Source organism: Apiospora marii (genome assembly GCF_038362585.1).
Source record: "Apiospora marii strain CBS 49790 chromosome Unknown utg000009l_segment0_segment0, whole genome shotgun sequence".
Classification (NCBI taxonomy): Eukaryota; Fungi; Ascomycota; class Sordariomycetes; order Amphisphaeriales; family Apiosporaceae; genus Apiospora; species Apiospora marii.
The window spans coordinates 62694-88457 of NW_027117381.1; the positions used below are offsets into that span (position 1 = coordinate 62694).

General features: G+C 54.9%; 6 protein-coding genes across 6 annotated transcripts; 5 read left to right on the forward strand and 1 right to left on the reverse strand.

Moving 5' to 3' along the window:
* Positions 1-187: 187 nt before the first annotated feature.
* PG985_011498 (uncharacterized protein) lies at positions 188-742 on the forward strand (the record flags this gene model as incomplete). Its single annotated transcript, XM_066831265.1, has 2 exons — positions 188-281; positions 402-742. 2 exons carry the CDS (start codon positions 188-190, stop codon positions 740-742), a joined length of 435 nt encoding a protein of 144 aa, XP_066679315.1.
* A 2916-nt stretch (positions 743-3658) lies between these two features.
* PG985_011499 (MSH6 protein) lies at positions 3659-7405 on the forward strand (the record flags this gene model as incomplete). Its single annotated transcript, XM_066831266.1, has 3 exons — positions 3659-4027; positions 4105-4270; positions 4332-7405. 3 exons carry the CDS (start codon positions 3659-3661, stop codon positions 7403-7405), a joined length of 3609 nt encoding a protein of 1202 aa, XP_066679316.1.
* A 691-nt stretch (positions 7406-8096) lies between these two features.
* PG985_011500 ((Trans)glycosidase) lies at positions 8097-9626 on the reverse strand (the record flags this gene model as incomplete). Its single annotated transcript, XM_066831267.1, has 2 exons — positions 8097-9560; positions 9621-9626. 2 exons carry the CDS (start codon positions 9624-9626, stop codon positions 8097-8099), a joined length of 1470 nt encoding a protein of 489 aa, XP_066679317.1.
* A 2305-nt stretch (positions 9627-11931) lies between these two features.
* On the forward strand, positions 11932-18498 carry PG985_011501 (uncharacterized protein; the record flags this gene model as incomplete). Its single annotated transcript, XM_066831268.1, has 3 exons — positions 11932-12140; positions 12216-14515; positions 14642-18498. 3 exons carry the CDS (start codon positions 11932-11934, stop codon positions 18496-18498), a joined length of 6366 nt encoding a protein of 2121 aa, XP_066679318.1.
* A 2730-nt stretch (positions 18499-21228) lies between these two features.
* PG985_011502 (uncharacterized protein) lies at positions 21229-21650 on the forward strand (the record flags this gene model as incomplete). The annotated part of the gene is made up of 2 exons (XM_066831269.1): positions 21229-21435; positions 21477-21650. 2 exons carry the CDS (start codon positions 21229-21231, stop codon positions 21648-21650), a joined length of 381 nt encoding a protein of 126 aa, XP_066679319.1.
* Positions 21651-25009: 3359 nt separating this feature from the next.
* PG985_011503 (uncharacterized protein) lies at positions 25010-25625 on the forward strand (the record flags this gene model as incomplete). The annotated part of the gene is made up of 2 exons (XM_066831270.1): positions 25010-25399; positions 25491-25625. The coding sequence occupies 2 exons, from the start codon at positions 25010-25012 to the stop codon at positions 25623-25625; spliced, it is 525 nt and encodes a 174-aa protein (XP_066679320.1).
* Between the last annotated feature and the right edge of the window lie 139 nt (positions 25626-25764).

The window sequence follows — 25764 nt, forward strand, 5'->3', positions numbered from 1 at the left end:
CTACCTGCATGGGTGCAGCCATGGCTGGATCTACCGGAGTCGGGGGAGAGATAGCCTAGAGGCCATAAATACCTACACAGCTCAGTGAAGTCTTCTTTTACTCCTTCTCTGTTGAATTCCGGATCTTTGAGTTCAGATCTTTGAGTTCAATTCGTGTGTTTTGATTGAAAACGACAAACACGTTACCATGGCATCCAACGCGCCCATCCCCGTCTTACTCTGTGGCAAGATCCCGGGGCACATCCAGGCGACGACGGAGATTATGAAACCGGAATTCGAGAGTGAGTAGCCATTTGACCCTAAGTCTTCTCTCCGAGTGATCATTGTCAATCATCCTCCATGTTTGAGCGACTACACGCACCTGCCTACCTCATTGCCCATTCTGACCATCCTTCGCCAAGTCGTCGAGGTCTGCTCCTCCCTAGACGCCGCCCGCACCGCCCTCGCCGAGCGGCTGTCCCCTTGGTCTGTGTCCCCCGCGGAGAAGAGGCCGCGCGTCGTCCTGATGGGCGGCGGCTTCACGCAAGACGACTTTTCCTCCGTCTACGAGGGCGTCGAGGGCGCCAAGTCGGTGCCCTGGGTCCGCCCCGCCATCATGAAGCCCGGGGCCGAGGACCGGGCGGCCATCGCCCAGGGGCCGCCCTCGGCGGAGGACGTGGCGGGGCGGCTGCGGAAGTTGCTGGAGGGGCACTTGGGGGATCTGCGCGAGGGGAGGGGGGAGGGGGAGGTTTGGTGGATGTGATGGGATGGGGTTTTTGGGTGGCCATCGTGGGTGCGAAGTGATGGGAAAGGCTAGTGTGGGTGGCGATTTGGGTGGTGGTGCTGATGATAGGATCGTCAATAGCAAATTAACTTCACGTGGCATACTAGGTACTCAACTGTCTTTTCGTAATGGCTATAGCATGTAGGGTTCACAGCTAGGCAGTGGTATAACCATGGGAATAGACATGTCCCGATCGGAGCTGGTAGTATATTGTGAGGTCATCTATTCAACAGACACGAAGTTGCCGGGTATGATTGTATTACAGGGTGAAATAGCCCTTCGTGAAGATGGCTCTCTGCGCGTCTCGGCTTCGTTGTGCTAGGAAGGCTGTTCCGCGTACTCTTAATCTGCTTCCCCTGTCAGGATGGTGTAATCGCCCCGTCCCTGCAGAACCAGCTCTCGAAAGAACCCTGATAACCCCTCCACGTGCGGCAGAGCGGCCTGCAGGAACCCAGCCAGTCCTTGCCTACAGGAATTATAGAGGAGCGGGGATATCCACCTGACGTTGTGTATTGCACCAAGGGACGGGCTTGTCAAGGTCACTCCGATGCGAAGCCGGTCTAGCACGTCGGGGGCGATGGGGTTTGAAAGATAAGTCCTTGGGGAGTGGATCTCGGGACGAGGCTGAGCAAAGGAAATGCCAGTGAAGTCGGGCGAGACGTCCTGCATGATGTGGGCTTTGCAGATGTCGAGGCATCGGTAGTTGTCGTACGTCGGGTGCCCCCCTGGGCAGATGGTCCCCATGTCGATCCAGAGGTCGCACGACTCGACCAAGCGGTCGCCGCGGCTACTGAGGTACACCACGCCGCCTTTGTGGGCCCCATCATCCCCGCCTGGCTTTGGGTTTTGTTGGAACGAATCGTCGATGATATCTTCGATCTCTCCGCCAAAGTCGTCCCAATACCAGGTGAGTTCATGTTCCCACCAATTGTCGACGAACCACGCACGCTAAGTTTGGACGCCTTACGAGTCCGCTAGAAGAGCTGGCCGGACGGGCAGCCGGATGTCGTAGAACTCCAGGGCGACGGTGCGCGCTTCCACGTTCACAGGAAGCAGGGGGGCTGGCGAGGTACCGGAAGGGCAGAACACGGCGGGAAGTCCGCTGGAGCAGGACTAGCCGGCCCTTGGCTTTCGTTCTGGAGCGCGTGCTCCCAGATGAGGAGCCGTAGCTCCGGTGGCAGCTGAGAGAAGTCCTTGCAAACTTCCATGGACTCTCTATAGTAAGTATGGGGGAGATTTGCTCGTTCTCGTATCTAGAAGGGTTAGGCGGGCAGCAGCAACGAAACGTGAAACTGTTGCCAGGAAGAGAAAAGAAGTTCAGAAGCTCTATTCCACTGCTAAGAAATTTGTAGTAACTCCCTATCTTGCTCATCTGTATTCGACACCGCTGTTGATAGTCTTACTGGTCAAAGTTTGTACAGTCCTTGGTTCACGCTATCGATCTTCCGACGCCCACCATCAATCTCAAACGACTCAGTGGTGGAACGGAGCAATGCAGAAATAGATTGAAGTGATATTTTGCTCGATAAATCGTTGAAAATGCTGGAAAAGGGGTCAGCCTCAAGCACGTTTTGCTGTCTTGAGTCCATTATTTTTGAGGTAACCTGCTCTTTTTGACTCTTTTGTCTCTGCCGGGGAGCTTTGGTATGTTGCGAAAATAAGAGAGAAGAAAGAAAATACACTCACGTTGGTCTTGTCGGTAATCGTATCGGCTGACGCAATCACAATACATCAACATACATAGTCTTCAAAATTAGAGCCGTCGCATTTTGCTACGCGTCAACACCCTCATGTAGGAGTTGGGATCTGGAAGGATTGCCAGCGATATAAGTTTCTAGTGACCACGTACAACACTCCAGCAGCCTCGAGATAGCCTGTGCACTAGTCCCAAGACACGTCCTAAGACACTGGATCACCAAGAACAGGCGGGGGATCGACTCTAGACTGTGCCATGTGAGGATAACATGTCGTTTCCATTGGCGTCGAGGCCAGGTATTATTGCCAAGCAAGCCTGGGAATATCGACAGGCAACTGAACGGTTGGAGCCAGGACAGCTGAAGGTTGGCAATGGACTCGGAAGTCGGACCAAGGATGCCACCCGAGCACCTTGACTGTTGGGAGATTGCAACCCAAGTATCGCCGACTGCCTCGTGAGACCACCAGGTATGCAATCCGGCTGTCCATTTCTATATGGGTGTCTAGGGAAGGTTGGTTCAGAGATGGGACAGTCCCTTAGGAGAGAGTACTGATACAGAGATTGGAAGATCAGGTTATCTCAACTTGGGGTAGCCCCCGGAATAATCACCGGTCTAATCTAATAGAATAATACTTATGGTCATTTTTCAACAGACGTACTTGTTGATATTCTAATTAAGTATAGATGCTGCTGAGTTAGATCAGTCGAGATGCGCAATGAGGATCTTGATGTGTAGATTATTAATCCGACCGAAGCACTGAGTTGAGCACCCCGACTTTTGCTGTTGCCCACCCCACCTAAGCTCCAGTGCTTTTGGCGGGGAAGTGTTCCCTATAGCCTATGAAACTCGCTTGGGGTGTCTATAGTGGGGCTTGTATCTCAACTACCGTGCGTCCGCGTCGCGTATCTCGTACCGACGTACCCAATTTACAGGGGAACGCGTGCACCAAAAAGCAATTTAGGTGCAGCGGACGCGCCTTCCCTGACCGCGTAAAGAGCCTTGACAATGGCAATTGTCGTTGCCCTTCCACCCTCCGCAACCTGACTGATTTCTACATTTTTCCTGACATTGACCTGTTTTGAGTATCTCGCTGTCCAATACTCAGAAACTGCGGGAGGTCAATTGTCCGGTCTGTTTTTAGAGGAGCATTTGTTTTTTGTGTTGCTGTTGTCCAATCCCTCGGGGAACCGCCATCAAAATGGGGGAGAAATCGCTTCCCAAGACGCCGTCGCTGTCCAAGAAGACGAGCTCCATGTCGTCCACCGGCGGCAAACAGAAGAGCATCTTGGGATTCTTCTCCAAACCCGCCCAGAATGCCACCAGTGGGCCCGGCCCGTCCACGAAATCCTCTCCTCCCAAAGAAGCCAACTCTTCGCCCTGCTTGAAGGAAAGCAGCACCAAGTCCAATTCCCTGCGCACCAAGAAGAAGCCCGCCGCCAACATCACGCCCGTCCCGAGCAGCGACGCCCTCGAACCCTCGAGCTCCCAAGAGAACCACTCCGAGGCCACCCCCAAGGTGTTCCAAGATCTCTCCAAGATGGCCTTGGCCAGCAGCCCTTCTCGTCGGGTAAGTCATTTTGAATTATCTGGGTCTGCCTACCCTACAAAGCGTTGACGACTAACGTACGGATTTCCCATTTTTAGGCCAAGAAGCAGGTGAGCTATGCCGAATCCGACGAAGACGAGGACGTCGTAGTCTCCAGGAAAGCCACGCGCTCTCGCCGCACCGCATCGCGACCCGTTGTCAAGGACGAGGACGAAGAGGACTACGAAGAGAACAACGAGGAGCCGCAGGAGGACTACGACGATGGTAAGTTTGCACACATCTTCCTTGCCTACGGAGGCGGTCTACTGACATCGGTTGTTTGCAGTGGACATGGACGACTTTGTCGTCTCGGACGATTCCGACGCCCCGTCGAAGAAGAGAAAGCGACCCCAGTCCAAGCCCCAAGCGGCACGCAAACGCTCGCAAGTCTCGTCTCCGCCCTCGCACCAAGAACCCGAAGACGACCTGGACGAGGAGCCCATGGAGGAACTGCCTTCGACGTCGACGGCCCAGCAATGGAAATACGATCCTGACACCGTCACCCCCGTCCAGCTGCGCGAGGCCAGCAACCCTGCCGCACAGGCTGCCCACGCCCGCGGTAAGGCCCACACCCGAGAGCCCGAGCAGCGGTACACCTGGCTGGCCAAGATGGCCGACATCAACCGCAACCCCATGGGCCACCCCGACTACGACCCCTCCACCGTCTACGTACCCCCGGGTGCGTGGGCCAAATTCTCGCCTTTCGAGAGGCAGTACTGGGAGATCAAGCAGAAGCTGTGGGACACGGTCGTCTTCTTCAAGAAGGGCAAGTTCTACGAGCTGTACGAGAATGACGCAACCATTGGGCACCAGCTGTTCGACCTCAAGCTCACCGACCGCGTCAACATGCGCATGGTGGGCGTGCCCGAGAGCTCGCTGGACATATGGACCAACCAATTCATCGCCAAGGGCTACAAGGTCGCCCGCGTCGACCAGATGGAGAGCGCCCTCGGCAAGGAGATGCGCGAGCGCGACGGCGGCAAGGCCAAGAAGGAGGACAAGATCATCCGCCGCGAGCTGGCCTGCATCCTGACGGGCGGCACCCTGGTCGACGGCGCCATGCTCCAGGACGACATGGCGACCTACTGCGCCGCCATCAAGGAATCCACCGTCGACGGCCACCCCGCCTTTGGCATCGCCTTTGTCGACGCGGCCACCGGCCAGTTCTTCGTCTCCGAGTTCGACGACGATGTGGACCTGACCAAGTTCGAGACGTTTGTGGCGCAGACGAACCCCCGCGAGCTGCTGCTCGAGAAGTCCCACCTCTCCACCAAAGCCCTGCGCATTCTCAAGAACGCCACGGCGCCCACCACCATCTGGAACTACTTCAAGTCGGGTGCCGAGTTCTGGGGCGCAGACCTGACCCGCCGCGAGCTCGACTGCAACGAGTACTTCAAGGCCGGCGAAGACGACACCAAGGAGGAGTGGCCGGCGACGCTGGCCGAGGCCAAGGACAAGGACCTGCTCATGTCGGCCCTGGGCGCGCTGGTGCAGTATCTGCGGGTGCTCAAGATTGAGCGCAACCTCTTGTCGCAGGGCAACTTCAGCTGGTACAACCCCATCCACAAGAATGGCACGCTCATCCTGGACGGCCAGACGTTGATCAACCTGGAAATCTTCAACAACTCGGCCAACGGCAGCAGCGAGGGCACCCTCTTCAGCCTGCTGAACCGGTGCATCACGCCGTTCGGCAAGCGCCTGTTCCGCCAGTGGGTCTGCCACCCGCTGTGCAACATTGAGAAGATCAACGAGCGACTGGACGCCGTGGAGATGCTCAACAGCAACACCGAGATCCGAGAACAGTTCTCTTCCGAGATGACTAAGATGCCTGATCTGGAGAGACTGATTTCCCGGATCCATGCTGGAGCGTGCCGGCCGGAGGACTTTGTGCGCGTCCTCGACGGGTTCGAACAGATCGAGTACGCCATGACCCTGCTGGCCAACTCTGGCAGCGGCAACACGCTCGTGAACCGTCTCATCTCGTCCATGCCCGACCTCAGCGAACCCCTGGCCTTCTGGAAAACGGCCTTTGACCGCAAGAAGGCCCGCGAGGAGAAGCTGCTGATCCCGGCCGAGGGCATCGAGGAGGACTTTGACGCCAACGCGGCCACCATTGTCGGGCTCAAGAAGGACCTGCAGCGGCTGCTGGAGAAGAAGAAGACGGAGCTCAAGGCCAAGAACCTCAAGTTCACCGACGTGGGCAAGGAGGTCTACCAGATCGAGGTCCCCAAGTCGATCAAGGTACCCAAGGACTGGCAGCAGATGTCGGCCACGAACGCCGTCAAGCGCTACTACTTCAAGGAGCTGACCAGCCTTGTGCGCGAGCTGCAAGAAGCCGAGGAGACGCACTCGCAGCTCCTCAAGGAGGTGGCCACCCGCCTGTTCCAGAAGTTCGACGTCGACAACGCCACTTGGCTGGCCGCCATCCGCATCGTGTCGCAGCTCGACTGCCTGGTCAGCCTGGCCAAGTCGTCGGCCTCGCTTGGCGAGCCCAGCTGCCGGCCGCTGTTTGTGGACGAGGAGCGCAGCGTGGTCGAATTTGAAGAGCTGCGCCACCCCTGCATGCTCAACACGGTGGACGACTTCATCCCCAACAACATCGACCTGGGCGGCGACTCGGCCAAGATCAACCTGCTGACGGGCGCCAACGCGGCGGGTAAATCCACCATTCTGCGCATGTCGTGCGTTGCCGTCATCCTGGCCCAGATCGGCCACTACATCCCCGCCACCCGAGCGCGCCTGACCCCCTGCGACCGCATCATGTCGCGACTCGGCGCCAACGACAACATCTTTGCGGCCCAGTCGACCTTCTTCGTCGAGCTGTCCGAGACCAAGAAGATCCTGTCCGAGGCCACGCCCCGCTCCCTTGTCATTCTCGACGAGCTTGGCCGTGGCACGTCTAGCTACGACGGTGTGGCGGTCGCGCAGGCCGTGCTCCACCATGTCGCCAGCCACATCGGTTGCATTGGGTTCTTTGCGACGCACTACCACTCCCTGGCAACCGAGTTCGAGTCGCACCCCGAGATCCGGGCCAAGCGCATGCAGATCGACGTGGACGAGGCGCGACGCCTCATCACGTTCCTGTACAAGCTCGAGGACGGCGTGGCCGAGGGCAGCTTCGGCATGCACTGCGCGGCCATGTGCGGCATCAAGGAGAGCGTCATTACGCGCGCCGAGGAGGCGGCCCGGGAGTGGGAACACACGTCGCGGCTCAAGGAGAGCCTCGAGAAGGCGCGCGAGGGCTGTTACATTCCATTGGGTCTGCTGAGCGACGTGTCGGCGGTGTTGGATGAGAACAAGATGGCAGACGTCAACAACCGGGGCTTGGAGGTTCTGATGAGGGCGATTGAGGCGCTGTGAGTACGGTTTGAATGAATGCGTGTACAGATGCTGGGAGTATGGTTGAGTTGTGGTCGGGGATGTTTTCAATGTTCGCACAAGACATGATGGGCGTTACAGATGATATTTGATGGGACGGCAGACCGAATCAGGGTCTGCCCCTTCGGGTCTGCGTTTCGCTATACTAGAGATTTATTGGCTGTTGCAAGGCGTACGGCGATTACTGTTGGCAGGTTTGTCCTGTCCGAGTCTGGGCCACGCTTGTATGTAAGAATGGATGGGTCGAACGGACAAAGGGAGTTTCTGGCGTGCTTCAATCATACTAGCTAGAGAGTGTATAATTTGATCGAATTGGTTGCATTTGAGAGACTTGAGCCTGATTCTGGTTGTTGCATTGTCCGGCTTGAATTGTCTGTGATGTTCATGTTTCCAGTTCCTTAGCCTTGATGGGATAATCTTCCTATGCATGCATGGGCTGGGAATACGACAGCGCTGTTTATGCCACTCGTATAACAGTCAATCTTAAGTCACGCCATTGGATCATCGGGCTCTGTCATCACATCTTTGGTCTGGGAACAATTCAATTGTCTAGGCCTGTTTTGAGTCGCTTACAAGATGCAGGGTGCCTCCTTCGCATTATCGAGACATGCCGGCTATGGAAAACAGAAACTGGGAGAAAAATACACAAGGCCATTGACCAACTTTTGGCTTCTTACAGCATGGCGACGAAAACCGCCACGGCGGGGGCGACGACGGCGACGGCGCTCAGGGCGACAGACGAAGCAGCGCTCTCGCCGTCCTTGCCGCTGCCGCTGCTGCCGTCCTTGTTGGAGGGGGCGTCGTTGACCTTGGCGTCGGGCATCTCGACGAGGGCGAACTGGGCGGTGACCTGCTTGCCGTTGGAGTCCATGATGTTCTGGGAGAACTTGTAGTCCATGGAGTCGAGCAGCTTGCCCTTGTTGTCGAGGCTGACGCCGTCGTCCATGAAGCCCTGGGCCTGGCTGGGCAGGGAGGGGATGGCGCTGAAGTCGCTGGCGAAGTTGGGCTTGCCGAGGATCATGTCGGAGCTGCACTTGGGCGGCGGGACGACCTTGATGTTGTCGGCCTTGATGTTCTTGATCTTGTTCCAGTCGACGCCGTCGTACTGCCTGCTGAGGTTGTCAAAGTCCTTCATGAGCTCGACGTTGCTCTTCTCGGTGTCCTTGCTGTTGCTCATCTTGACGAGGCCGAACTTGTTGGACTCCTGCGTGTACTCGAAGACGATGCCGCCGGCAAAGGTCTTGACCATGTCGTCGCGGCCGTACATGGCGGCGATCTCGTTGAAGGGGCGCGGGGAGCCGACGGGCTCGTTGCAGCCGTGCTCGGACCAGAAGATGGGCAGCGAGGTCTCGGCGAAGTCCTTGACCAGCTCCGGGTAGCCGCTCTCCTGGAAGGTGGCGTCGCCGCACCACGAGTAGATGTTGACGGCGAAGAAGTCGGCGCGCGACATGTCGCCTTCTTCGTCCTCGATGCTGCACCCCAAATAGTTCCAGAGGTCGACGACCGAGTCCTTGCCGGCGCCCGAGGCGGAGCGGGTGTCAGTAGCAGCATAGCCGACGGCGATGAAGCGGTCGGCGTGCTTCTTGATGTACTGCTTGAGGTCGCGGGTGACGGCGCGGATGTAGGGGGGGTTCTCGCGGGCCTGCTTCTTGTCGTCGATGACCTCGTTGCCGGCGAAGAAGGCCATGACGTTGCTGTAGCCCTTGAAGGCCTCGACGACCTTGAAGATGTTCTCGAGGTAGCCGTGGTGGTAGGTGCTCTTGGCGTTCTCCTTGTTGATGTGCGTGTTGACGACGGGCGAGTTGACGTCGATCATGAGGTAGATGCCCGCGTTGTTGAAGACGGTGACGCACTCGTCGTGGTTCAGGTCCGCGTGCAGGTTGTAGACGCGGATCACGTTGGCGCCCAGCGACTGGATCACGGCGGCGTCGCGGCGGCACTGGTCCGGCCGCGACAGCGGGTCGAACCGGTCGGCGCCGTCGCTCTTGAAGGCCGACTGGCCGCCCGGCTGGTACGCCAGCCCGCGGATCTTGAACTCGCTGCCGTTGCCGGTGAAGTAGAACTGGTTGCCCTTGATCTCGATCTGGGGCAGCGCCGCGGCGGCCGTCGCGCCGAGGGCGGCGAGGGCCGTTGACAACTACACAGTCGAGGCTATTAGTACGGTTCTCTTCTCTTTGCGGTGGTGACATGGACTTACACGCATGGTGACTGGAGGTGCTCTGGATGAAACGAGTAGTGGTGATTAGATATTGATTGATTCAAGGTAGCGAGGGCGACACAAGCAGGAAACCAGAGCTTTTCAGTTAAAAAGAGGTAAGTAAAGGTTCTAAAAGAGTGACTTGAAAAGTTGTTTGGCCAATATTGCCCTTCTGATCTGCTACGCGGATTTGCCTCTCAGAAGAAAAATGTAAAGGAATCAAGGAAAGCACATCGGGAACAACAAAAAAGAAGGAAACTCGTCGGGTTCAAATGGGAACGTGGCATGCCGCTTGACGCTTGGCAGGAGACCTCCAAAACCCCCTTCTTTTTCCTTTTGATCCCATTGTTTACGAGAGAGTATCCCAAGAGAATACCAAGACGTTCCAAGACGTCGCCAAGCTGGATGCGTGCCGGTGTGTCGGCCATCCTGGGCGCGCATGAAATAAGGCCAAGCGCAGCTAAGAGGCGGCTGCGCCTGTTTGCCCAGCCAGCCCAATTCCAGGGGAAGGCAGTAGGAGGGGGGCGAACTTCGATTGATCAATGAGCCATGGGTAGGCAGACAATTGACAAGTGGTAGCAGCAAAGTAATAGTTGGCAGCTAGCAACCTTGGGTGCTCTCGCTTGGATGAGGTGTGGTGATCATGCACTCTGGGCGCGCTCTGGGCAGCGTCTTGTCTTCCCCGTCGGGGCCTTGGCTGGCGCTGCGCGAGCAGGGATGCGGCGACTGAATACGGGCTTCCGAGTCGCGCCCAGAAACGACAAGACGAAGCAAATGGCCATCATCTGCTTCAACCTGAGACCAAATTAAAAAGTCAAGTCTCGGCCCCCCGTTTTTTGTCCATCCCACGTCCAACGTCTACTCTTCTTCTTCATCTGGTCTCTGGTTCTGCTTCGTGTCGCGTCTTGCCGCCGAGGCTGCTGGCTCCAGTGCCGAGCCGCCAGCGTCAAATTTGTCCCAGAGATTTCCCAAGCGGCAAATGGATCCCCCTTTCCAGCGCTCATTCGGCAACACATGCACCACTGCATCTATGTGGCGGGTATCTTGGCCACATCGAAACCGAATGAGGTGAGCAGGGAAAAAATGGGGATAGATTGGGAATCGCACAATACGGTGTTTTCTTATGCGCATCTCTTACATAATATCTACTGCTTGCTGCTGGTAAATTTAGCTGGACTCGACCGCTAGTGGAAGTCATTACCAAGAGGCAACTGTGCTTCTTAGCAACAAAAAGGCTCTGAGGCTCGTTATCTGGAGCTTGTTGGAATGCATTGTACCTTATGCATTGGTATCGGTTTGAAAGTTTACCCAATGGAGACTTTCCAAAGCGATGAAGTTCTGTCAACTGGTCCTGTCGGGTGACTCTAGAGTAATGTTTGCCAGAAGATGCACTGGAGGGTTACGTTGATCGCACTATTCTTTGGCGCACTGATACCGGAATAACCAAGCCAATTGCCTACCTATCCTTAAAGCACTCAACTGGAATAATCAGTAGTAATAAACAATCGAGGTATAAAGTACTTAATTACGCGAGTGTAATAATTGCCCGATTACTTCTTGTACCATTATCATATCTATTGCCAGCTGTCGGGAGAGGCTCGGCTGTTTAGTTACCATGTAGTCCGGTGTCTTGTTGATGTTCCTACTGCACTGGGGTCTTGTAAAGGCAATTGATTGATGTCCTTTCCCGCCTAGAGCCGCTAAAACAGACGGACAGCATGTTCGTGGGGTTCCGTAGGTACTTAATCAATGACATGTAGAGCTCATGTCAAAATGGAACATAACATTCTAATTTTTCTTCCTTTTCTCTTTTCAAAGATAATATTATACGAACACTCATCCAACCACTGACCGGCGATATCGGCCCAAGTCTGCTCAATAAGTTGGTCATGCATGTGGATTGCTGTCAATGGCTATCCCTTTGCCTTAAGTGCTTTTTGAACCTATTTTGATCTAGGCATCTCAGTATTCCGAAGTCTGATGTCTGGTTGCTTCTCAATTGATGTTTGTTGTTGCTGCTCTACACGCATGGACCGGAATGCCCATGCTTCGGAATACTTCTATGTTCCAATGTCATATCCAGTACAATCTTGGTGTTGTCAGCTGTCGCCACTGCTTACTGCTTCCCGGGGTGTATGCAGGTGAGATGCTATTCGTCAATACCCCCGCTCGGCGGCCAGGCCTCGAGGCCTGATGCCTCGTCGAAAACCCCGAAATCTGTTCAAATCTCCAACGTCGCATATATGTGCATCCGCATTACTGGTATTTTTGGTGTTGTCCTTACTTTTCTCTATACACCTGTGTCATCGTCATGAGCCACCAAGCTCTTACGAGAGTCCCGACCTCATCATTCAGTGCTGCCCCGCGCCGAAATGATGGGGCAGTCAGCTTGTGGGGCCATCCCGAGCTCCAAGGCTCACCCATCGCTCAGGGTAATAATCCATTCGATGATTATGATAGTTCCAGTAACAACTATACGTTGGGCGCGCCGTCATCTGCAGGCGGCACCACGGCTGCTATGTGAGTCCTCCAGCGAGTACCCAGTCCACCTCAACTCGAGAGTCCTTCCCTTCTGGTTGTCTGACTGCGCTGCAGACCTGCTTCCGTCATTGCACGATGGCGCAATGAGACCGAGTCGTTGAGCGTGGAGCAGCGGCAGCGGTTCTTGCGTGAACTACCCGAGACTGGCTTCCAGTCGTACGTGGACACCGTGGGGGGCTTCATCAGCGATAAGCTGGAAGACAGCCACACTCTCAAGGTCGGACAATGGATCGCGCCCTTGGTGCAGCTTGTTGATATGATTCGGCCCTTTGCCGATGTCCTGAACTCCATCTATCCTCCCGCAGGTATGATTCTTGGCGGCGTGACCTACGTGCTCTCCATGAGTAAGCGGTATGTGGACTACCAAGAAGCCGTTCTTGCTTTCCTCGTCAGGGTGTGCAAGCACTTGAGCATCCTGGATCAGTTTAAGAAGAAATTCCCCGAGACCGAGGAGATGCAGCTCGCGCTGGCGGATGTCTACGGCGTCATCCTTCAGTTTTGCGTGCGAGCGTCCAAGCCTTTTGTCGACAGCAAGGGAAAGCCTAGGATGACTGGTGTTTCTTTCTTCAAGTCACAGTTCAAGTCTTTCGAGGTAGAGTTTGGGGACCTGGAAAAGAGTTTGGCAACTCACTTGAAAGTCTTCGACAGGACGGCCGTCTTGGTATTGGGTGAAATGTCCACACATCTCCAGGAGATGGTGCTGCTGGACTTCAAGATGCAAGCCCGCCTCCACGAAGACGCCAGGCACCATCGTACCGAGGAGGAAGAGCGCAGGAACAGGGCGCTCGTCAAAGAACAAGAGGAGTCCCGCAGACACATCCTGAGCTGGTTATCTCCCACCGACTTCCAAAAAGTGCAGGACGAAAAGCTGGAAAACACCCTGGCCGGAACAGCGCAATGGCTTCTCGAGCATGAGAGCTTTAGAGGCTGGAAGTTCCGGTCTCGACCAAACCTTTTGTACCTGCACGGCAAGGCCGGCTCGGGGAAATCGCATCTTGCTGCGACGCTAATCAGAGACATCGGTCTCTGGTGCCGCGAACAAAACACCAACCTCGCAAAGATGGAGGGCCAATGGGGCCGTGAGCAGAACGCCAACCCCGCAAATCCGGAAAACCAACGGAAGTACGCCGTGGCCTACGTGTATTGTGGTGCTAACATGAGCGAAGCCTCCGGGCGAAAGGACCTGGACACCACGCCGGAAGCCAGGAGTGGCGCCGCGGCGATCCTTTCCTCGATGCTGAAACAGCTCTATAGCTTCCTGCCGATGGACCAGGACGTGACCCTTCTCCGAAATCTCTATCGCGATAACCAGTCAAGCAATCCTCCGATAGACGATGTTAGGGAAGGCATTAGATTGGTCGTGGCCAAGCTCGCTCGAGCCTTCATCGTGGTCGACGGACTGGACGAGTGCAACGGGTTCGAAGAGTCCGAGTTCAAGAACCTTTGTGCATTCATCTCTTCCCTCGCGTCCACGGATAGATCAAACAACCCGGCCAGTGTCGTCATCTTCAGCCGTCCTGGCTACTCCGTGATCGAAGACGTGCTTGAAGGAGCTGCGTCTATCGAAGTGGATGACGGAGCAAACCAGGACGACATTGAGCTCTTCATCGCCGAGCACACAAAGAAAATCACGTCGAATGCGATCAATCTTGAAGACATCCAGAGCACGTTGTCGGGAAAGGCCGGTGGCATGTTTCTCTGGGTCAAACTGGCGATAAACTCGATCAAAAGTCAGAGGACAGACAACAAAAGAAAACAGGCAGCAAAAGACATGCCGAAAGGCCTTGATGGCCCGTATCGGGCTGCGCTCCATCGTGTCATGGCCCAAGAAGAGTCTGTGAAGTCGCTAGCTCTGAGAACCCTACTCTGGATTGCGAACTCGGAGAGGCCATTGACCAAGCTCGAGTTGTTGGAAGCGCTGAGTATCGAAGAGGAAATGCCGGACATCGGGCCTGATGACAGGATCGACGACCAGTCGCTCGTGCAGGACTGTGCAGACCTGGTTTTGTTCCGGAACGGCCGGTACAGCCTTCTCCATGTCTCTCTCAAGGAGTACCTTACACTTCCGCCACCCACGCTCTCCGGCCCCTTTGCTGAGTATTGGGAACTTCAATTGAAGTCCCATGCTATGCTGGCAGAGTCTTGCCTCACCTACCTAATGTTTAGCACGTTTAAACAACAAAGCATCCAGGAAAAAGAGGACATTCTGGACTTGCTCAATGACTATCCCTTACTCGCTTACTCAGTTGAGTCTTGGGGCAGACACGTTGCAAAGGTGACTGGAGACGAGAAAGACAAGATCATGGCGTTGGCAAAAGGGTTTCTAAATGAAAATCATCTCACTCGCCTATGGGGTAAGCAACTTTCGGGTTTCATCTATATCCTTGTTATTCCAGTGGTAATGTCTTGTCGTTGATTCAACTTACTAGCCTAGTCACCTCCATTTCGAGAAAAATAATACTAACGTCGGGACTTGCTAGGGCGGGTTATGTCGGCTCAGGGTTACAGTGCTGTTCCGACGGATATACAGCCTCTCCACTTGATATCTTTCTTTGGCCTCACTGCGCTCATACCATACTACGACCCAGCCGAGCTGCAGCTGGACCTGAAGCCTCAGAATGGAAAAACTCCTATCGACATGGCCTTTGAACAGAGACACAAAGGCATGGCTGACTGGCTTTTGAGCCGGTGTGATTTGGCATCAACTGCTCCCGGGGCAGATAGCATACTGCCTTCCAGAGTTCCTCTCGTTTGGTTGGCAGCACGGAACGATTGGGCGGATATCATCAGTGGGCTCGTCAAGAAAGGCTTGGATGGCGACCGATTCGGTTGGATGCCTCGCCAAGGTTGGCTAACGCCTCTACAGGAAGCAATACAGTGTGGTTCCGACAATGCGGTGCAATCATTGATCGATGTCGGGGCGGACCTCGATGCACGGAACAGTCGCGGCGAGACTGCCCTGATGATGGCGATCGACATGAAACGGCTTGACATTGTCCACCAGCTTCTCAACCTTGGCGCCGATGTCACCATCCACAGCTCCAATGGGAACACCGCTCTGACGTATGCGATACGACACAGCCTTCTGGGCCCGGTCACGAGGATCCTGGAGCGCGACCAGGACGTTCGAGGAACCTTTGCCATGCGTGCAAGTCTCCAGGTGGCGGCACTCTCTGGAGCACACGACATGATCGAGATCCTCCTTAAAAACGGAGCGGATCTAGAGTACCCAGATGCGAACGGGCTCACTCCGCTACTCGTTGCCGCCTCCAACGGTCATCTTGACGTGGTGAAGAGCCTGCTGTCGAGCGGTGCCCAGCTGACGGCGCAAAGCGCCAACAACGAGACAATATTCCACCACATACTAGGGTCGCCATTGCCGAAGAGAGTCGACGTGCTCCAATGGGTCTTAGAGCATGGTGATGAGTATGCCAAGACGGACCAACGCACTCCTGTTTACTCTGACGACGTCGAGGACGAGGAAGGGTCGCCGGGGCCGTCAATGACGACAACAATGCAGCTTTTGGACAGCCCAAACCAACGTGGAGGAATACCAGCACACCTAGCGGCGTCTCTAGGCGATATGCAATCCACGAGGCTGCTCCTCGAGACCCCCATGAGGGTCCATATGATCAACCACTATGGGAGCAGCCTCCTGGGGACCGCACTCGCAGCGGGCGATTTTGACTGCAGCGAATATTTATTTGCCGCCTGCCGAGACACTCTCCCTGAATTCCCACTACCCGACGAAACCCTGATGATATATGCTGCGCGGTCCGGAAATGCCGACTTGATACCGCTGGTTCTTAGTAACGGAGGCATGCCCCTGGCAAAAGATCAGTACGGCAGGACCCCGCTCCACATGGCAGCTTACTGGGGGCATGTCGAGTTCATCCGGTCGTTGGCGGACCAAGTGCCAGGGATTGACTACTACGAAAAGGATGAGGATGGCCAAACGCCGCTGCACCGCGCCGTCTCGGGCGGCGAACTCGAAGCGACCGAGTTCCTGCTTTCCCACTGCAGCGTGGACGCGGAACTGGGAGACGCGGACGGCAACTGGCCTTTGCACCTGGCGGCCGAGGAGAACGAAGTGGAATGCGTCAAGGCCCTTCTCGAGTTCGATCCCGAGGGTGTGAACCGACCCAATCACAAAGGCGAAACGGCTCTCCACCGCGCAGCTGACCGTGATCATGACTCTGTCGTGACATGTCTCATGAGAGCCGACGGGGTGGACGTCAACGCCATCAGCGAAGAGGGGCGCAGCATTCTGCATCGAGCTATTATGGACCACAAGACGAACACGGCACTTCTCATCATCAGGGAAGGAGGGGCGCTGGCTACTGCTGGTTTAGATAAAGACGGGTGGACAGCTCTCCATCATGCCGCAGTATATGGCAATGAGGCCGTCGTACGAGAGTTACTAGACTGTGGCTGTGATCCGCATCCAGAAGCACAGGGTGGAAAAACGCCTTTTTGGCTAGCCCTGAACTATCAGCAAGTCGAGGTTGTAGACCTCTATGTCGGACGGGGTCTTGGTCACGTGGCTGGGCGGCGTGGGCGCGAATACAATTGCGCAGTGGCAGCGGCCAGGTGTGGGAACCTGGACTTCTGGCGCCGATTTGTCGGCTCGGACAAGGAGTTGGCGGCTGGCCTTGACTATGATGGACAGAATGCGCTATGTGGTGCCGCTTGGTTTGGACATGGTCACATGCTGGAGCACATGCTCGCCCTGGACCTCGATGTCAACAGCAAAAGTGAACTGGGCGATACGGCGCTGATACTGGCTGCGTCTCGCGGGAGAATTGAGGTCGTCCGATACCTCTGCCGGAAAGGGGCGGATCTCAACTGCCAGGACTCCTATGGTCGCACAGCCCTCCACTGGGCCGTTATTGGGGGGTTTGACGAATGCCAGAGCATCCTGGTCGAGGCAGGCGCCGACCAGGAAGTACGCGATCAACTTGGGGTCTTGGCCAGGGACTACAACCCCAACCTGCACTTGCTGTCCAGCATTGCGAGCCCCGAGCTCAGCAGATACGATCCCCGCAGCATTCATTGGCCCACCACCCGGAATTTCGTACTCCAGTCCGTCGATCGCCTCCGCCAGACAAATCTCCGTCCGTCCAACAAAGGACTAGAAGAGTACGCCTGGGAGACGAAAAGAAACGACTACCTAATAGGCCTGTCGGAAGCCCTCTACCTGCTCAAAGACCTGTCAGCGGCGGCGATTGTGAACACGGGCGTCGCTCTGCTAGCTGATTGGCGACGATGCGCACTATGTCGTTACATCTTGAAGGGTGACTACCCTTGGTATCGTTGCACTGTTTGCTGGAATTCGATCTGTGCGGGATGCTTGATCCATATCAACGACGAGGCCATCACCAAGCAGCTTCAAAGAATGGAGCGCGACACGGTGCCCGCGCGCAAGGCTCTCCGGCCGATCGCGCACCATGGACACCGCATGTTCCTCGAGGTTTTCAATGCCCACCGCGCCCTCTGGGACTGGGTTGGGAAGCGGATGGAGGCATACAACGCCTGGGAGGACAGCTTCCTCGAAAAAGGCCGGAGGTTCCTCCAGGAGGAGATCCCCGGGTGGGAGCTGGTGAACACCATGTGCCGGCTGGACGAGGAGTTCGGCAAGACGAGCGGGTCCGAGGATCGACAGCCCTCGTCCATCAATGCCGCCGTGGACCTGGACAACCGGCTCCGGGATCTGTTTCGCAACCATTCCCCCGACAAGGAGGCGTGTTCCATCGACTGCGAAGGCCACCGCTACGCCAAGATCCAGCCTCTGTCCGGGCTTTCGGATGCCGAGAAGGCCATGTTTGGCCCGGAGAACGAATTTACTGAACTGTTCTTCCAGACACTGGAGGACAAGTACAGACACGACAAGCACCCCAGTCTGTCGGACCCGATTATTGACCATGGCAATGACAACGGCATAGTCCACGCAGTCTCCAACACGGGCAAACAGAGTACTCCTATCAAGCAGCACCCGCAGCCGGCTCTGGAGGACGACGAAGAGGACATGCATGTCGCCGCGGACAGACAGATAGAGTTCCTGATCGACCCAATCCAGCACGATCTGGTGCGGCAATGGAGATTGATTGAGCCAGGGAAGCAAGGGAGATCCCGAGAGGAGCAGGAGTTGATACTGGAGACGGCATGGCAGCTGGCTCAAGCCATTGCGTACCACGAGGTCCGGAGGCCGTCTCTGGCCGAAATAGACGACAGCGGTCCGATTCGAAGCTACTGGCGGAAGGGCGACGAGTCTGGAGATTCAGAAAACGACTCGTCGTCTTTGTCGGATATAGACTCGAATTGGGACTCGGATCTGTGACGACGTCTCTTCAGGGATTAGGGTTACCAAAGTCTGCCGAGATTGTGATATGAGGAGCTGATAACCATAGCTTTACCAGGTTCGAAGCGTTGAAGTTTTACATGAACATCCGAACTTGACAGAGATGATGAATATTATATGCACTCTACGTTTAAAACAAAGAATCTTCAGCTTCCTCCGGGTTGATAACAAATCCGTCATGATAGTGAAAAAATCCAAGTGTCACGGACCGATGCTACCATCAAAGCCGGTACTGCCACTGGAATAACCGCTATGAGGACATTTGAACTGTAGCAATGTACAAGTTGAATAACAATGTAATAATAACACTGCCTTACTAGATGCGTCTGGCTCCTCATTACGATGTCAACATTTAAGTCGAGAGTAAGAAGTCACCTTTCAACACTGCATAACCATGAACGGCACAAGTTTAGAATCAATATATTGTGGGTGTGGTCCTCTCGGTGGAGGCCAATCGTGATCATTCGTTTGTTAATTATATAGGTTGCGTCGTCGGTTCCACAGGTTCACCCGGCACACCGCCCACCAGCCACCCCCTCAGGCCGCCTCGTCCTTCTCCTTCTTCTTGCTATACCGACTTGACGTCAAACCAACACCACCACCACCGACACCACGCCTGCCTACCAGCTTGTCTCATCGACCCAGACCGGTCTCGTCTCGCCGAGTCGCTATAGCATCTTTGTATTAGCACCATTGGTAGAGGAAGTTGTCTCAAGCGGACTGCGTGTGTACCTTGGTGGCGATCCCGGGACGAGCTATCGCCTGGGGGCCCAGCAGGCAGATGGTCCATACTGCTCCGGAGAGCGCCCCAAGACGCGAGGTTCCAGCACATCTCTTCCTCGGGGAGGAGGGGGCGAATGGTGGTGGTGTTTTTCTCTCGCGCCGTTTCCCACCAACCTCATCTCATGCCTCCTCGTCCCCGGTCTTCTTCTTTCTATACCAATTTCACGTTAGTAACTGACACCATGTTAACTACAAACAAAGAGGGAACACTTACGGGACAGGGTCGTGCGTATAGCACACGCCCAGCCAGCACACGAACACCACCGCAACGGACGCCACGGCAACCCAACCGCTCGTTTGGTCGATCCAGACTGGCCTTCGGGGATTTTCGAAGGCTCTAGTGGTGGCTGCAAAGTCGCTGCGACACTGTCAAATTGCGGGGCCTCCTAAGGCCTCTGGCCACCGCGGCCCTCTGTAAAGCAGGGTGTTGCTCTTGCCACTTGCTATAGTGTCCTCATATCAGCACCCGTGGTAGAACGTCAAGCGGACTGTGTGCCTACCCTGTCACCGAAACCGAGACGGGCCACCGGCTGGGGTCCAGCAAAAAGAATGTCCAGAGTGCGCCGGACAGCGCGCCGAGGCGACGGGTGCGAGCGTACACGGTCGTTACATGTATTGGCAGAACAGAGTCGCAAGGCGTAGTCCGCGGAAGAACAAGTCGACTGGAGGGGTGGGCGTATCTCCCTTGAAAGCCGGGGCAGAACTCGGGCTTGGGGATTGCCCAGTGGCAGTTCGCTCAAATGGCGGCACGCACGGCGCAGACCCCGTCGAATAACGTCTTCAACCTTGGAACCAGAGGTTTCAGCACATCTCATGCTCGGGAGGAGCGGGTCGACAATGGCGTGGAGGAGGTTGACGAGAGGGAGTCTTAACCGGCAGTCATTGCAGTCTTGGAAAGGTGGCTTATTAGTTAAATGATTCTGCTATAATACCCTTATATATTAGCACTTAGGGATGTCATCTCAAACGGAATGCGAGCGCACTTACCTTGACATCGAGACCGTGTCGAGCCGGCGGTTTGAAGATCCGGGCGGGAGCAGAGTCTTTTCGAGTCGCCATACCGATTGAAATAAGTGATATAGACGTTCTCTTGTCAGGGGAGAGCGACGTTATTGATAAAAAGAAAATCAAAAACGACTGTGACCAGGTAATGCGTGCGAGGGCATGCACTTTAATCAATAGCGACGTAAAGAGCAAGAAGACAAGAGGGAGCGGGGGGCCATGCCAGAAGCCAGCGCCAACTGGACCCGGCTTTATATCGAAGTTCGAAATAATGCCAAAGTTCTTAACAGGGAGGAAGAGAGCTCTGACAGATTGTTGGAGCCGGCCCGAAGTGATTGAAGTCGGCATAGACCTCAGGAGGTGCTGGCTGTTTGGATCAGGCAGCAGTACAATGCAATTAACATATTCAATTAGTGGAAACCAACTTCCCTCCTAAATCGCATGGACAGTCGTCCAGCTGGAGGTTCCTAAGCAGTAGGTAAGTAAAGAAAATACTTAGGCACTTCAAGTTTGTCCCTTCCCCACGCGAAGCGCATCAGCAAGCTACAAACCACTAGACCTCCGCAATCGTTCCTGCAATCAATGGACTTGACCGGTTCCATGTACCCTGGTAGATTCAATCGAGTACAATCCTTCCTGTTGTTAGAAGCACCTCGGAGGCCATTTGAATTACCTTCTCATTCGTTCATTGTCATAGCTTCTATCTGTTCATGGGCCCCCGTACTTATTCTTCCTTGCATTCTAGGTATTCTCTGCCTCTCTTTTGTTGCGCTTGAACGATATCGTTGATCATTAGTGCATTGCCTCGTTGTGCAGTCCTTCATCATCATCCAATACCATTACCATTACCTGCCTCGCACACGTTACTTGGAGATATCTTTTGCCGAAATCATCTGTTCAATACGTCAACCTCCATCGGCTACAATGGCTGCCGGCCACGATTCCGTCCCCATCAACGTCCTCAAGTCCGTCATTTTGCCGCTGCTACCCGAGGACCCCCTGTGCTGGAATCTCGTCTTCCAATATTTGCAAAACGTTACTGGGCGAGTTGTTTGGTTGGCGTTCCTAGTCTGGTTCGTCTCCTCCCAGGTGATTCCGAAGACGGAGGATCGCCTCGGGCCCCAAGGTCAAGTACGCTAAGTCCCGTCGCCAGCCAGCCGTGTCGACTCCAGTCCTGCATCACTTCGTTGTCGCCAGCACCCCTCGCGCCTTTCTTTCCGTCCCCGGCTGCACCTCCTCCTATCCTGTCGCCAGCATCTTCCTACCTCACGCCCCAACACCTGCCGCTCCGGCGCCAACTGCGCCTCGCCGTCCCCAATACTCGCTGGTGGTGTTTGATCAAGTAGTTGAGTACTTGAATAGGTGGACACAGTTGCTGGCTGGCTGGCTGTCGCAGCGCTGGCAGTCTGGGCGATTTGCTACCTCGGCAAATCGTACACGGAGACACCAGCAGCGTAAGCTATACAATTGCTATTACCCTAGACTTCTTATCAGCTGCTAAATTTGGTTATAGCAAGAAAGAGCGACTAGCGAAAGAGAAGACGAAGACGGATGAGGAAGCCCGGTGAGATCCCATTGTGGGATGGGAGGGGACGCCGTTGGAACGAGACGCAGCCCTCTTCGGAGGAGACCTAGGGAACGACTACTATACCTATATAATTAACGAACGAATGGAACGAGATTGGCCTCGTGAGACGAAGATTAGAGCCTTTTATACGCATTTCACTCGTTTCTATGCAATTGCTCGTATCTCCTCGGCGACATACTGAACGACTGTAGCGAAGCAAGAGTCAATCTGGGTAGCAATTGATGACGGATTGAAAGGAAGGGACGTCCTTGATACACGCAGAATTGAACGTAATCACCCTCCTATTAATCCAACCCATCGATGGAAATCACAACCTTGCCGCGGGATCAGTCCGCTTGAGAGAACTTCTGGCATGGGTGCTAATACAATGATATCATAGCAGCTGACAGATATCATTGCCGAGACGAATGTCGCCTGTATATTAGTAGAGTAAAGAAGAATAGTCGTACTGATCAAAATTGTTTTGCACAGAAAACGTTTTATCTCAGTGGGACGGCTCCCCTAGAGCACAACCCATTTTCCTCCTTGGCACATCGCTTCGCCACTGTCGCCAAATCCTCTGTGTAGTTTGAAACCAGACTTATATGACTCGAATCGCGATGTCTTAGATCACGTAGATCGACTCATACCAATCTTTCACGTTGCAGCACACCTCTAGAGCCTCGACTCCGCGGTTGATCCCACGGCGCTCGTATCCTTATCTTTGGCGTCCTCTAGGAGTCCTGGCGCCGATACCGACGACGCTACTGACAGCGGTTCGTGGCTTTGCTGCTGCCCGCGATGCCGAGCTCCTTGGGACTCGGGAAATCCGACCGAGTTCAAGTTCTCCACGGCTCAGCCCCGTGAAACGGACCCGTAGGCCTTGTACATACGGCACATACTAGCCGGGTGGCGACTGAGGTCCTTCAGGACGTAGGTTGTCTTGGGTATGGCGAGGGAATCCTGGACCTAGAAACCAGGCTGGCCAGCGACGAGAGAGACGAAAAAGATGTAGGGGAACGGGCAAGAGGTGTGGTCCGCCAATGTGGAATGTGCCCAGTGATAGAATGACCTTCCGGGGATTGGTGCTACTGCTGCTGGGCGTGGGGAATTGACAATGCAAGCAGTTCCGTACTCAATATTGACTTTCCGACCCCGAGGCTGGCAACGCCCATTGCAAGACTTACAGTACGCATTGCCGGCTATCTTCGGTCTGTGTTACATGGACCAAAAGGAAGATTCACAGGTCCCGGCATATCTTCTCCCGGCCGTAGGCTAGGATGTTCACTGTATTGTTGTTCTGAAGCATGTAACCAACGTAACGCCCCAAAGGTATCCTATCTCTTTTGTACAGACCCGCAGTACACTGTGCCTAGACTGATCCTGGCCATCTCGATCTGCAATGATCCGTTCGCTGGATCGATGACTAGGCTCCCCGTCGACCTGGCAGTTGAGCACAGTTAGGGACACTATGATACCAAACGTGCTTTTGCTAAGGGTCTGAGTCTGCAGAACCCTACAGGGTGCTCACGGTGCGGGTATGAAGGATAGATCCTTATCTTCCCTCGGAAATCTGATGTTTTTGATATCTCAGCAGCTCGGCCGAGTAGCATGCTTGTGGCTCGGCGATATCTAACAGGCATGAATTTTGCCCTTGGAAGAGTTGGATGCGCTGGATCAACTTCCGGGTACCCTTAAGGCTTCGGACTATACCTTTGGGCAGGTTCGTCCAGGGGCAAGGTGACTGGATGCACTGATCCCCAGGGATGGGTACGACCGCTGCGGTAAGACAGTATGCCTTGGACAAGGTTCTACAGCCGTACGCGACTTTTTTCCGTCCAAAGGTAGTCACCATGGCGCCAACATTTTCTCTCAGGCAAGAGAAACACATTGCCGGCGTCCATGCTTGTGGCCAACGGCAGGCAAACCGAAGTGCTTCGAGGATCTTCGTTACGTAGTCGCCGCGGTCGTCTCGGGAAAAGAGATAGATCAGGGCATTGCATTCACAGTTAAAAGTCACCTTTCAAGACTGCATCATCAAGAACAGCACAAGTCTGAAATCAGTATAATGTGGTGGTCCTTATCGAAACGGCTAATTCTAATCATTCGTTTATTAATAATATAGGTTAAATAAATAAGCAAGGGACGGGTTTATATGTTATCTATATATTAAGGGTTGAAGATTGGTATAGAGCTCGGGAGGTACTGGAAGTCTGTCTGGATCAGGCAGAAGCCCGCTATTAAATGGCGGTAACCTCGCTCCTTCCGAAACCACCTGGGCAGCAGTCAAGTCAGGCGCCCAAGCCAAAGGTGGTAGGCAATTGAAAAACATACAATGTCAAGCTTGCCCCTTCCCCACAAGGACCGGCAATCGCCAGCTACAATGGAAACATGAACCACACCAGGCCAGTCCAAGTATTCACGCCTGATCCTTGTGGGAGGGGCACGATTGACTTAGTGTGTACTTCTTACTTGATGTTTGAGAAAGCGCCTAGCTTTGGTTTGGAATATGGTAGCATCGGAAGGAGCGAGAATCCCACCATTCAATGGGCTTCTGCCTGATCCAAACATAACAGCCAATTTTCGATGCGTGCACGTAGACCTACGCGCGGCTCAGTACCTCCCGCGCTTCGGTCCGCAACATGTTCAAGGTTGCGCACCTTGGAAACCAAATCGGTCACCGTCTCGTTCGTTCATCATCACGACGTCCATCTCTTCCTTGAACTTTGTTCTGTCTCTTCTTTCGCTCTTCAACATCAATATTCAGTACAAGTGCACCAGCTCTCGCACCTGTCATTACTTTCAATTGGATATATCATTATTCAGTACCATACACTGGCTCGAACCCGACGAGACAACATCTCTATCGAGTACTCTTTGATCATTATCGCATTCCCTTCGGCGAAAAAGAAGTTCTTTGTTTCTTATCTCGAACAAGATGCCTGCCAGCAACGACTCCATCATCCTTAAATCCGTCGTCCAACCACTCCTCCCGCGGCACGAAATGTGCTGGAACCTCTGCTTCCAAGGGTTCAAGTCCCTCTACGACCAAGTGTGCGCGAAGTGTGCTGCGATCTGGGCGGTCTGCCGTTGGGCAATCCCCAAGGCCTAATTCCGCCCTGGCTTCGGAGGCCGGCCATGTACACAATCCTATTCAATCGATTTGTTCTTCCGCCGAATACATCTTCCACTGGCAACACTACGCCGCCTTGCACCTCTGTTTCTTTCAATACACCGTACAACCGCGTACGCTCACCCCCGTCGATAGCACCCGTCGTCTCTTGCTGGACCCCCAGCCGGTGGCCAGCAACTCGGCAAGACGAGACCGGTCTGGATCGATGGGATAAGCTGGTAGGTGAGCGTGGCGTCTGTGGTGTTGGTGTTGGTGTTATGCGGCCCTTGCTCCCCGAGGGGCCCGCTTGCTGGGGTCTCTTCTTCGCTCTGGTGGAGACCTTGGTCTCCAAGATCAGCCAAGTGTCCGGCTGCGTCTGGACGGTCGTCCGGTTTGCTCTTCCGGCGCCCGAGCCCGTGGGGCCAACGTCCGGCAGCGACATCAAGGCAAGAATCTAATTATAGTGAATCTTTCTATCCCGCGGACACTGACGCGGAACTCGTATAGCACACAAGCCAGGAGAACCCCGAGTACCCCGAGGAAGAGATGTGCTGGAACCTCGCTCTCCGGAGCAGTATGGACCATCTGCCTGCTGGACCCCCAGCCTGTGGCTCGTCTCGTGCTTCGCCCGCTGCTGCCTGAGGGGCCACTCTGCTGGAATCTGCTGTTCGGTATGGCAGAATCGCTGTTCTCGAAGACAGCGCAGCTGTCCGGTGTCGTTTGGTTCGTCGTGGCCAAAGTGGTCCCAGTCCCCGAGCCCCGCCGCCTGGGTTCTTGTCTC